This window comes from Mytilus edulis, chromosome 6, assembly GCF_963676685.1.
Source record: "Mytilus edulis chromosome 6, xbMytEdul2.2, whole genome shotgun sequence".
Taxonomy (NCBI): Eukaryota; Metazoa; Mollusca; class Bivalvia; order Mytilida; family Mytilidae; genus Mytilus; species Mytilus edulis.
In genome coordinates this window covers 29,065,580-29,078,839 of record NC_092349.1, presented here as the reverse complement: position 1 = coordinate 29,078,839, position 13,260 = coordinate 29,065,580, and the positions used below count along the sequence as shown (strand labels likewise).

At 33.0% G+C, this 13,260-nt stretch overlaps 1 protein-coding gene across 1 annotated transcript in view; it reads left to right on the top strand.

Annotated features, from left to right (window-relative positions):
* The first annotated feature begins 3,467 nt into the window (after positions 1-3,467).
* The window catches only part of LOC139526329 (putative ankyrin repeat protein RF_0381), a 72,951-nt gene continuing 63,158 nt past the window's right edge, over positions 3,468-13,260 (top strand). Inside the window, exons 1-3 of the mRNA XM_071321462.1 lie at positions 3,468-3,533; positions 4,080-4,184; positions 11,682-11,783. Of these exons, the coding sequence (XP_071177563.1) occupies positions 3,468-3,533; positions 4,080-4,184; positions 11,682-11,783 (273 nt within the window). The remainder of the gene's footprint in view (positions 3,534-4,079; positions 4,185-11,681; positions 11,784-13,260) is intronic.

Below are 13,260 nucleotides of genomic sequence, written 5' to 3'. Positions count from 1 at the left end.
TGACATCACAATTCTAACTGGTTAGAAAGATGGGTTGAAACATGCTAACATGTTTAACCCCGTAAAATTATGAATCTATGTGCTCTCCACATTATGTATGTAAGTGCCTGTTCCAAGTCAGAAGAATGTAATTTAGTGGTTGTCGTTGTTGCATTTTTGTTTTTCGTCCATTATTTTGTACATCAACTATGTCGTTATTTTCTCGTCTGAATTGACATTTTTGACATTTGTCACTTTGAGGCTTCATATAGCTGACTATACAGTATGGGCGTTTTTCATTTTCGAAGGCCGATCGGTGGCCTATATCAATTGTTCTCTTGTGAAGAGTTGTCTCATTAGCAATGATACCACTTCTTTGTTTTAAAAAAGAATTCAGCTATTATCGGTTCAGTTGGATTTTGTATTCTGTGTCCAAAACGGACGTAGATTAGAGAAGCTAAAAAATGAACGTCAATTAGAGAAGTAAAAAAATGGACGTCGTTCAGTGAAATAAAAAATTGGACGTCGATTGGATAGGCATAACATTGGCTGTCGATTTGAGGATATCTTTTTGTGATGCATGATTTGGACGGCGGTTTGAGGGACGGACGTCGATTAGAGACCGGACGTGAATCTGGGTCTTACATATATACTCTGCATGTAACTTATAAGATATGACAAACAGCAATATATACAAATGAACGATACTTGTATATAACATAATACACAATTATCAAACTGACGAATGCATTTGTTTCAATCCTTGAAAAGTACTTTAGGTGGTTGTTAAGAATTGCACTTGAGGTGTTCCCGCTACCGCTCTCTATTGCACACGACGTCGCCGTTGTTGTGACGTTAGCTATTCAGTGTTCCAATGCAAGTATCATTGCAGGTAGACGTTCTCATTTCTAAGCCTTAATTTGTGTCCGATACAATGACTCTACGATATTGGTGCCGTAACCAGGATAATGTAGTAAAATATATGTTGTCATGGTAACTAATACATGTCTTCTCATATACTTCTCTTAATTTCTTGTTCCATGTTTCCTTCTCATCTATTTGCTCAATTCCAAGTGTTTCTAACTTCCAAAACTTTACCAGGTCGCATTCTTCTGTCTTTCTTGATGTCATTACGTTCATCATATATGTTGGCCGTCCATTGTACCGTGAAGTGGTCCTGACAGTTAGTAACCTATTTTTGATTTCACGGCAGTAGGTCCCTCACCTCTAATGATATGGTTTTCTATAACTGATCAATAGTAGTCGGCTCCTACGAGTACTGAGACTTGGAAATTGTCGTTCGCGATTACTGGATGTGCGAGTTTAATCCCGGATAAGTACGATAATTGAGCAGCTTTGCGGATGTAAGTTTTTGACTGGTGCGGCGATTTCCGGTACGATCAATACTCTGATTGGCAATTGTCCTTCGTCGATGAGCAAATAAATACTTGCAGTTTTTAAGTGTATAATTTTCGTACTTTCTGCGCTGTCCCCGAACCCAGATAAATTTAAACTTTCTGTGCAAGTTATTGATAAGTGCAATTTAGCGGCTAAGTCTTCTGGGATGAACGACCTCTGTGCGACCTCATCAAAAAGAATGTTGGCATCTAAAGATTGTAGTCCTGAACTTACAGGATTAATTGCGGTTTTGAGCATGAAATTCGTGGTTGCATGTGAATGTAAAATTGTGTCCGTTTCCTTTGCGCTGTGTTGAATGGTACTTTCGTTCACACTATCTTCTGTATCTATTTTTGCATTATCATTACATGAACTCGTGTGATGACGCTGATGACTTTTTTTATCTGATTTACAATCAACCAAGTTATGATGTTCTAACGTGTAATGAAAAACTACCCGCCAGACGAGCGAAGACCGATGCAAAGGAAAAGATAAAAATGTGGACCAAATGAGACTATCGTATAATTATATAGACTGTTAACTGTTCGTGCTTTATTATACAAATAATTTTATTTTATTCGTGCTCATTATCAAAGACAATTAAAGATATTCAAAGTTTTATATTGATCAGAGACAGTAATTCAAAGTGAAATTTTCATAATTTATTTTCAATTTATTGTAATTAAATATATTTGCGGGCCCCCAGAATGTTAAGAATTGCACTTGAGGTGTTCCCGCTACCGCTCTCTATTGTGCACGACGTCACCGTTGTTGTGAAGTTAGATATTTAGGGTTCCAATACATGTACCATTGCAAGTAGACGTTTCTATTTCTAAGTCTTAATTTGTGTCCGATACAATCACTCTACGATAGTGGTACATAACACTACGTGGAGATAACTCTGTGAAACCAGCTGAACTTTTTAGTCACGTGATATTGCTTAGAAAATATGAAGCTTCTCAATAATCAAAATGTTTTTTTTTTCAAACTGCTATGTATTCGACCATTATTTTTCGATAAAGAATCAGGTTCAATTTTGGTTGTAATTTTGATATTCTTGTCAATAATTTTTGTCAAAGCCTCAAAGAAAAACATTTTCTCAAAATCTAATGAAATTTAAACAAGCCAAATTAATTTCAGTCAAAGTGTTTTGAACATTTGGTTATTGTTTATTGTTTTAAACATAAATACACTAACACATAACATTTTAAGCTGTAGGACATTTGTATAATCACTCGAAAAACACGACCGCACTCGAGAAAGACCGGACTGCTCTCGAAAAAAACCGAACACAAACTAATGTTTTGAATGCAATAATACGATTTTTTGTATTTCGTTTAAACATACGAACAGTCGTGCGCGGTCATTGACCGTAATTCGTTTCGGATTAGATAATAAAAGAACCCACAAAGTCATTCCGGATGAATGATCAATTTTCGTATAAAAATGAATGTGTAGATATTTTTTTATGAATATATCTGAAAATACTTTTTTGTGAAGTAGCAAAGATTATTTGTAACAACTATAATAACAGTTCAATGTGTTCAGATAATTAAACCAATGTATTTTATTAGTTAATTTTACTGAATAGTATCCCTGAGTATTCAGTGGTAATTTAACAGGGAAACTTGATGAAATGCTGTACACCTAGTTTAATTGTTAAACAGCAATATATTCAATAAAGAATCAATAAGAGTGAAAAAAAACATATTTATCTATAGTGGATTGGGAAACAAGTTTTGCAACTTATATTAATCCCTTTCCATTTTTCGAGTACGAGTGATGCCTTATAGCGGCATTAACCTGCTCTTTTTCGAAATCTGCAAGACTTAGGGTGTTTTTCACGAATTTTTGTAACGTGTGTGTATGTGTAAGGATATATAGATTCCATGTAGGCATTTCCTTCTACATTTGCATCGGGTTGTGTATAAAAATTGGCTGTATTCTTCATATTGGAATTAAAGCATTTTAAGGCTGATTTAACTTGTGTGTGTGTATAATATGGATATCTTACCGTAATTATACCAACTGTTATAATATGAGTGTGATTCAACTTACCATGATATGTTCGTGTATTTGTTTGTTGGAGTATGACGCTTCGCTCAGTAATATTAATTATACCATGGCGACCAGTTTTTGTTGGTGGAGAGGCTGGAGTAAACAGTCAGAACAACGGACTTTATGGAACACTGGCAATATTTGTCAACTTAAAAGGAATTTGAATTAACATCACCATGAACATGATATATGGACACAAGTTATTTACTTAATCCATATGTACAAAAATGCGATTGAAAAAAACAGTTTTCGAATTCTTTTTATTATGTTGAACTTTTGGCTAATGTTTTGTTTTTGTACTCTAATCATTTGTATGACAATATTTGTTTAGACGAAGGGGACCATATGTTTGTTGGTGGAAAATGGGAAAATAAACAGACAGAACAACCCAACTTCTGCAAAACAGGCAACCATTGTCAATGTAAACGGGATTTAGTGAAAATGAAAATGTTTTATGAACACAAGCTATTAACATAAATCACATTTACAGTTTAAACAAAATTGCGATAAACAAAAAACGGTTTGAAATTCACCAACTTCTCGAAATGTTGGCCAATGTAATTTTGTGTATTGTAATCAATTGTATTTATTGTTTTTGTTAATTTTCATATGATGCTATGAACAGTGCAGGCTTTTTATTTTAGTTTGAAGGTGATACTCCCTTACATTTAGCTGTCAGTGGTGGAAATCTCGACATAGTGAAATTGTTTTTACAAAGAGCAGATACAGATCCAAGTAAAGAAAATAAGGTACGAGTTGTCGTTTTGCACATAATTGTCAAACTTTGTTAAATCGTTCATTAAAATCAATGACAATATAATGTTGCTTATACAAACAACACATATCTGCAAAATACTATACATATCAGAGTAAACTTTTTTATGTATCAAAAATCATCAAAAAACACAAGAAATACCTATATCATTGAGGATTTATAGGAATCCAAGATAATTAATCGATTGAGATGCGTTTTCTTGGTTTAAGTTTTCTTTTGAATTTTAATCTTAAAGATAAAATTAAGACAAGGATGTATCATTCATGAACGCATGTATATACTGCCACTACTTATTTGAATACAGTCTGAAAATGAAATTCCTCGATTACTGTAGATATAGTTAGTACCAGGATTATAATTCAGTACGCCAGACACGCGTTTCGTCTACATAAGACTCATCAGTGACGCTCATATCAAAATATCAAAAAAGCCAAAGAAGAACAAAGTTAAAGAGCATTGAGGATCCAAAATTCAAAAAAGTTGTGTCAAATACGGATAAGATAAAATATACATGGGATAAGAACATTTTTTTTTTTTGAAAAATTCAAAGTTCTGTAAACAGGAAATTTACAAAAATAACCACATTATTGATATTCATGTCAACACCGAAATGTTGACTACTGGGCTTGTGATACCCTCGGGGACAAAACGTCTACCAGCAGCGGCATCGACCCAGTGGTGTAAATAGTTATCAAAGGTACCAGGGGTCTGTTGTTCAACTTGTCGTTAGTGCTAACGGATCGTTAAAATTTGTTAATCATATGATTAGTGTGTTGTTAAACTTGTCGTTAATTTTAACCCGGCGTTAAAAAGACTAAAACTGTCGTTAAACTTAATCAACCTCTATGATAATGGTTATACAATGGCGACTTGTTTTGTTGGTGGTGGAAGCTAGAGTAAACAGACGGAACAATCGACTTTCTAGATAACTCGCAATCAATGTCAATTAAAAAGGAATTTGTTTTTTTTATACACGTTATACGATTAATCCACAAGTACAATTTCATAAAAAATGCGATTGATGAACATAATTTTGCAGTTCTTTAATCTCGAAATTGTAGCAAGTGTTATTGTTTTTGTACTATAATAATCATTCGTATGACAAAGTGGTTTTATACGTCTACAGATGGGTGCACTCCTAACCTGTACAGCAAGTTAACTTGATAACCAGTCATTTGGACTGGTCAAAGTTAACCTGTGACCGAATATAGGACTGCTCTGACCAGTCCTAGGACCAAAATCTAGTTAACTTGAAAAGCGGACTTGGACCTAGGACTGTTTTTATGTCTGCCAAAAAGTTAACTTAGAAACAGGTCCGCTATTGATATAAGTTAACTTCGAACCAGTCCTGTCATAAGTTAACATAAGTTAACTTCGGAACCAGTCCTGTCATAAAGTTAACTTGGAAACCGGTCCTGCCACAAAGTTAACTTCTGCTTGAACAAATCCGATCAAAACCAGACCTGTTCCCAAGTTAACTTTTGACTGGTCTGGTCAACACTAAGTTAACTTGTAACCAGGACCGCTCTTCGTTGATTTAAAAAAAAATATTTTAATATCTTTGTTTCGTAGTATAAACATCCAAAATAAAGTATTTTGAAAATTAATACTTCCGTTTTATGAACAGGATTAAACACAAATAATTGAAAAATAAGTACGCACAGAACGTAACACAAATTTATCTGTGATCTGACAATCTATCTATTATAAAAACGATCTCGGTTACAATGATAACAGGCACTGAATATATATATATATTCCGAGATCAAATTCAATCATATTATGTATATTTTTGAAAAGAAGTATATTTGATGTTAGGTGTATACGTCCTTGTTAGTTATACATCCTTGAACTATGCAGCCACAATCAGCAATAGTTTAATTCATTTAAATAATGACTACAAATTTTTGTTCGCCTAAATTAAGGGTGCCAGCATGTCTTTTTTTTACTCAAAATACTGATACGTAACAAAATTTCAGTAGTTTTGATACCTCCAGTTGACTTGTACAACAAAATTATTTGACCGCATCCACCAAAACTGACCATATGTGCACTTTAATTTGTAAATCTATATACCCGCATAGTTAATCAGCCATATTTTTTATGTCAGGATTCAATGTATAATACAATCATGACAATGGACAGCAATATTGCAATATAATAACAACAAATTTTTGTTCGCATAAATTTAGGATACCAGCATGTCCTCATTTTTTCAAAATATTGATACGTAACAAAATTTCAGTAGTTTTGATACCTCCAGTTGACTTGTACAACAAAATTATTTGACCGCATCCACCAAAACTGACCATATGTGCACTTTAATTTGTAAATCTATATACCCGCATAGTAAATCAGCCACATTTTTGATGTCAGGATTCAATGTATAATACAATCATGACAATGGACAGCAAAATTGCAATATAATAACAAAAAATTTTGGTTCGCATAAATTTAGGATACCAGCATGTCCTCATTTTATTCAAAATATTGATACGTAACAAAATTTCAGTAGTTTTGATACCTCCAGTTGACTTGTACAACAAAATTATTTGACCACATTACCAAAACTGACCATATGTGAACTTTAAATTGTAAATCTATATACCAGCATAGTAAATCAGCCTTATTTTTAATGTCAGGATTCAATGTATAATACAATCATGACAATGGACAGCAAAATTGCAATATAATAACAAAAAATTTTGGTTCGCATAAATTTAGGATACCAGCATGTCCTCATTTTATTCTAAATATTGATACGTAACAAAATTTCAGTAGTTTTGATACCTCCAGCTGACTTGTACAACAAAATTATTTGACCGCATCCACCAAAACTGACCATATGTGCACTTTAATTTGTAAATCTATATACCCGCATAGTAAATCAGCCACATTTTTGATGTCAGGATTCAATGTATAATACAATCATGACAATGGACAGCAAAATTGCAATATAATAACAAAAAATTTTGGTTCGCATAAATTTAGGATACCAGCATGTCCTCATTTTATTCAAAATATTGATACGTAACAAAATTTCAGTAGTTTTGATACCTCCAGCTGACTTGTACAACAAAATTATTTGACCACATTACCAAAACTGACCATATGTGAACTTTAAATTGTAAATCTATATACCAGCATAGTAAATCAGCCTTATTTTTAATGTCAGGATTCAATGTATAATACAATCATGACAATGGACAGCAATATTGCAATATAATAACAACAAATTTTTGTTCACCTAAATTAAGGGTGCCAGCATGTCCTCTTTTTACTTAAAATACTGATACGTAACAAAATTTCAGTAGTTTTAATGCCTTCAGTTGACTTGTACAACAAAATTATTTGACCGCATCAACCAAAACTTACCATATATGCACTTTAATTTGTAAATCTATATACCCGCATAGTAAATCAGCCATATTTTTTATGTCAGGATTCAATGTATAATACAATCATGACAATGGACAGCAATATTGCAATATAATAACAACAAATTTTTGTTCGCATAAATTTAGGATACCAGCATGTCCTCATTTTATTCAAAATATTGATACGTAACAAAATTTCAGTAGTTTTGATACCTCCAGTTGACTTGTACAACAAAATTATTTGACCGCATCCACCAAAACTGACCATATGTGCACTTTAATTTGTAAATCTATGTACCCGCATAGTTAATCAGCCATATTTTTTATGTCAGGATTCAATGTATAATACAATCATGACAATGGACAGCAATATTGCAATATAATATTAAACAACAAATTTTTGTTCGCATAAATTTAGGATACCAGCATGTCCTCATTTTATTCAAAATATTGATACGTAACAAAATTTCAGTAGTTTTGATACCTCCAGTTGACTTGTACAACAAAATTATTTGACCGCATCCACCAAAACTGACCATATGTGCACTTTAATTTGTAAATCTATATACCCGCATAGTTAATCAGCCATATTTTTTATGTCAGGATTCAATGTATAATACAATCATGACAATGGACAGCAAAATTGCAATATAATAACAAAAAATTTTGGTTCGCATACATTTAGGATACCAGCATGTCCTCATTTTATTCAAAATATTGATACGTAACAAAATTTCAGTAGTTTTGATACCTCCAGCTGACTTGTACAACAAAATTATTTGACCACATTACCAAAACTGACCATATGTGAACTTTAAATTGTAAATCTATATACCAGCATAGAAAATCAGCCTTATTTTTAATGTCAGGATTCAATGTATAATACAATCATGACAATGGACAGCAATATTGCAATATAATAACAACAAATTTTTGTTCGCCTAAATTAAGGGTACCAGCATGTCCTCTTTTTACTTAAAATACTGATACGTAACAAAATTTCAGTAGTTTTGATACCTCCAGTTGACTTGTACAACACAATTATTTGACCGCATCCACCAAAACTGACCATATGTGCACTTTAATTTGTAAATCTATATACCCGCATAGTAAATCAGCCACATTTTTGATGTCAGGATTCAATGTATAATACAATCATGACAATGGACAGCAATATTGCAATATAATAACAACAAATTTTTGTTCGCATAAATTTAGGATACCAGCATGTCCTCATTTTATTCAAAATATTGATCATAACAAAATTTCAGTAGTTTTGATACCTCCAGTTGACTTGTACAACAAAATTATTTGACCGCATCCACCAAAACTGACCATTTGTGCACTTTAATTTGTAAATCTATATACCCGCATAGTTAATCAGCCATATTTTTTATGTCAGGATTCAATGTATAATACAATCATGACAATGGACAGCAATATTGCAATATAATAACAACAAATTTTTGTTCACCTAAATTAAGGGTGCCAGCATGTCCTCTTTTTACTTAAAATACTGATACGTAACAAAATTTCAGTAGTTTTAATGCCTCCAGTTGTTTTTACAACAAAATTATTTGACCGCATCCACCAAAACTTACCATATATGCACTTTAATTTGTAAATCTATATACCCGCATAGTAAATCAGCCATATTTTTTATGTCAGGATTCAATGTATAATACAATCATGACAATGGACAGCAATATTGCAATATAATAACAACAAATTTTTGTTCGCATAAATTTAGGATACCAGCATGTCCTCATTTTATTCAAAATATTGATACGTAACACAATTTCAGTAGTTTTGATACCTCCAGTTGACTTGTACAACAAAATTATTTGACCGCATCCACCAAAACTGACCATATGCCGTGCACTTTAATTTGTAAATCTATATACCCGCATAGTAAATCAGCCACATTTTTGATGTCAGGATTCAATGTATAATACAATCATGACAATGGACAGCAATATTGCAATATAATAACAACAAATTTTCGTTCGCATAAATTTAGGATACCAGCATGTCCTCATTTTATTCAAAATATTGATCATAACAAAATTTCAGTAGTTTTGATACCTCCAGTTGACTTGTACAACAAAATTATTTGACCGCATCCACCAAAACTGACCATTTGTGCACTTTAATTTGTAAATCTATATACCCGCATAGTTAATCAGCCATATTTTTTATGTCAGGATTCAATGTATAATACAATCATGACAATGGACAGCAATATTGCAATATAATAACAACAAATTTTTGTTGACATAAATTTGGGATACCAGCATGTCCTCATTTTATTCAAAATATTGATACGTAACAAAATGTCAGTAGTTTTGATACCTCCAGCTGACTTGTACAACAAAATTATTTGACCGCATTACCAAAACTGACCATATGTGCACTTTAATTTGTAAATCTATATACACCATGACGTACCCGCATAGTATTAATCAGCCATATTTTTTATGTCAGGAATCATTGTATAATATAATCATGACAATGGACAGCAATATTGCAATTTAATAACAACAAATTTTTGTTCGCATACATTTAGGATACCACCGTGTCCTCCTTTTATTCAAAATATTGATACGTAACAAAATTTCAGTAGTTTTAATACCTCATGCTGACTTGGAAAACAAAACTATTTGACCAAAACTGATCATATGTGCACTTTTATTTGCAAATCTATATACCCGCATACCATTGTACCGAGCGCCTTAATGTCTTCTCCTGGCGCTCCTGTTCACATTTTAGTAGGACCGTAAATGTACACGTAATCAATAATATTGGAAAACCATTAATGCAAAAAATATTCTGAATAAATTGAGAATGTCAGAATTTCATCTCTTTATTTATAATAACAGTCACATCATATATAGGAGTTCATGATGGTGTACGTGTAAAACAAAACTATTATGCCACATCATCAAAGTACCAACACTGACATGTCTGAATTCATTTGTACTATTTACAATGATTTAATAAAAAAAAGTATACGAGGTTCTCTTCTTGGAATCTATTATGTCGGTTGATTGATTTTGTTTATAGTTAAACGTCAAGTGGCAACTATTTCATTAAAGTGCGCATTGAGTATAATTTTAGGACGTCCCATATAAATATCGGCAATGACAAATCTCTCGATAAATCTGACGAATTTGACGAGATTGTTGATAGTTTTACCACATCGTATGCTTACGGACACTGTACAATTTCTGTTAGAATATTCTGCGGGAAATAGAATAGTAAATCCAATGCAAACAAGTTGAATATCAATGAAATATCCATGCAAGTATAAATTTATGCATAAAGTAAAATTTAGGAAGGGACAGGTAAACAACGGGGAACGAAGTAACGTAGACAATGTTGCCGATATCCCGTGATATAAGAATATTGTTCCGATGCGTTGGACAACCTTTCTATCCGCCTTCTAATAAAAAAAAAACTCTGTGTGATCGTATAGCCATTTTTTATTTATATAAACATACATGTATATCAAATAAAAGAGAGCATTTGTATAATATCTAGTAGAGTCTAGCGAGTAAATAATAAATGATATCTGTGGAAAAACAATGCGAATGTTGTTTACATATTTTAATGAAAGCTCAAGTCTGATATGAAAACTCTTATAACGATAATCTGTCATAAGCAGACCTGTCCTCAGGTCTGGTCAATAGCAGACTTGTCCACAGGTCTGGTCAAAAGCAGACCTGTCCTCAGGTCTGGTCAGGAGCAGACCTGTCCACAGGTCTGGTCTGAGGCAGACCTGTCCTTAGGACTGGTCAAAAGCAGACTTGTCCACAGGTCTGGTCTGGGGCAGACCTGTCCTCAGGACTGGTCAAAAGCAGACTTGTCCACAGGTCTGGTCTGGAGCAGACTTGTCGATAGGTCTGCAGCAGTCCTAAAAAAGCAGACCGTAGGTCTGGTCCACCAACGACGAAGTTAACTTGCTTGACTGCTTAAAAATTCTCAAGTTAACTTAGAAAGCAGTCAACAAGTTAACTCTAAGTTAACTTTTGTCAAGGTTAGGACCGCACCCATCTGTATATGATAATACGATCATTGAAAGCTTTTCATTTTAGTTTGGTTATACTCCCTTGCACAAAGCTGTGAAAGGTGGATTCATCAACATAGTTCAATTTTTATTAGAAAGAGCAGATATTGATCCAAATAAAACTGACAAGGTACGTCATGACGCGCTTTACAGCATTGTCAAACTTTGTCAAATAAAATATACAGATCCTAAAAAAATACTACGGTATAAATACATTGGTCGAGTTGTACAATTGCCAAATCGTTTGAGACATCCAATAAAAGGAAAGAGAAATGATGTTTAAATTACACATATCCTGATGCATATTGACAAAAAGTAAATGTGATATTATTATTCACATGAAAAAACTTTCAACTACGTCACAAATGACGTAGATGTAAGCGGCTTGTCTGTTATGTACATTTGACTGCTTTAACTATATCTGGTCATTTTTCGTTAGGTTTTATTGTAACCTCTTTCTTCATATCTGCCCGTAATGATACTAACTTGTATGCTGTGAGTACGAATTACCATTATAGTGTTGTATATTTGTTTGTGGAGGTTGACGCCACGTACAATAATGACCATACGAAGGGGACCATACTTTTGTTGGTGGAAGATGGGAAAATAAACACAGAAAAATTGCACTTCTAGAAAATATGCAAAGTTTGTCATGTGAATAAGATTTGAATACACATCATCATGCACAATAGTATGTACAGAAGTAATTAACTTAAACCACATTTACAGTTTCAACGAAAGTACGTAAAATTATGAAATTCATTGCCGTCTCGAAATGTTCGCAATTAATTGAATTTTACTCTTATCATTTGTAAGAATGTTTTTTGTTTACTTTCATACGATGCTATGAACAGCGCAGTTTTTGATATTGTCCTTTTTTTTCGAGATCAACAGTGGAACGGTCCGGGTTTTCAAACAGAGGGTTCGGGTATTTTAATGAAAATTTGAATAAGAAAAAAGGCATTCTAGACTCTTTCTAGTATATACCTGTCCTTCAGTGTAGAATAATGGCATATATTCACAATAAATCATCAAAACCTATTATATAGTTACACACTAAGGGATATGTGTGTCTGGTTAAGAAACCTTAACGGACGTATCCCCAAAATGTATAACTGTCTAACACCCGATGTTAAACCCTTTATTTGTGTATTTTGAATATGAAATGAGAAAGAATGGATAGCATTTTTATTAACAGTATCATATCCTGATTAATGATAACTTTTATTTTTTTTAAATGGAGCCCTACTATTTACCTTACTATGACCTCTTCATACAAAATTTGACAATTGAGTCGATGTTACAAGAGTCTAAGGTGACATTTTGCATATTCCCGTTTAATCCATGTGCTAATATGGAGCAGCAGGCCATGGTTGGCTGTATCGTGCATTCTTATTATCAAACAATATATCACGGTCATGGTATGCAATTGTCAATATGGACGGGTATAAGACGGACGACATTTTGATTCATTCGTTGGATTCGACAGAAAGACCTGACGATAATGCAATATTTATTATCCAAGGTACTTACATGTATTAGTTTAATTAAGGTACTCATACATGTATTTTACATGTAACGGCTTTAAAAAAAAAACAATTTACAAA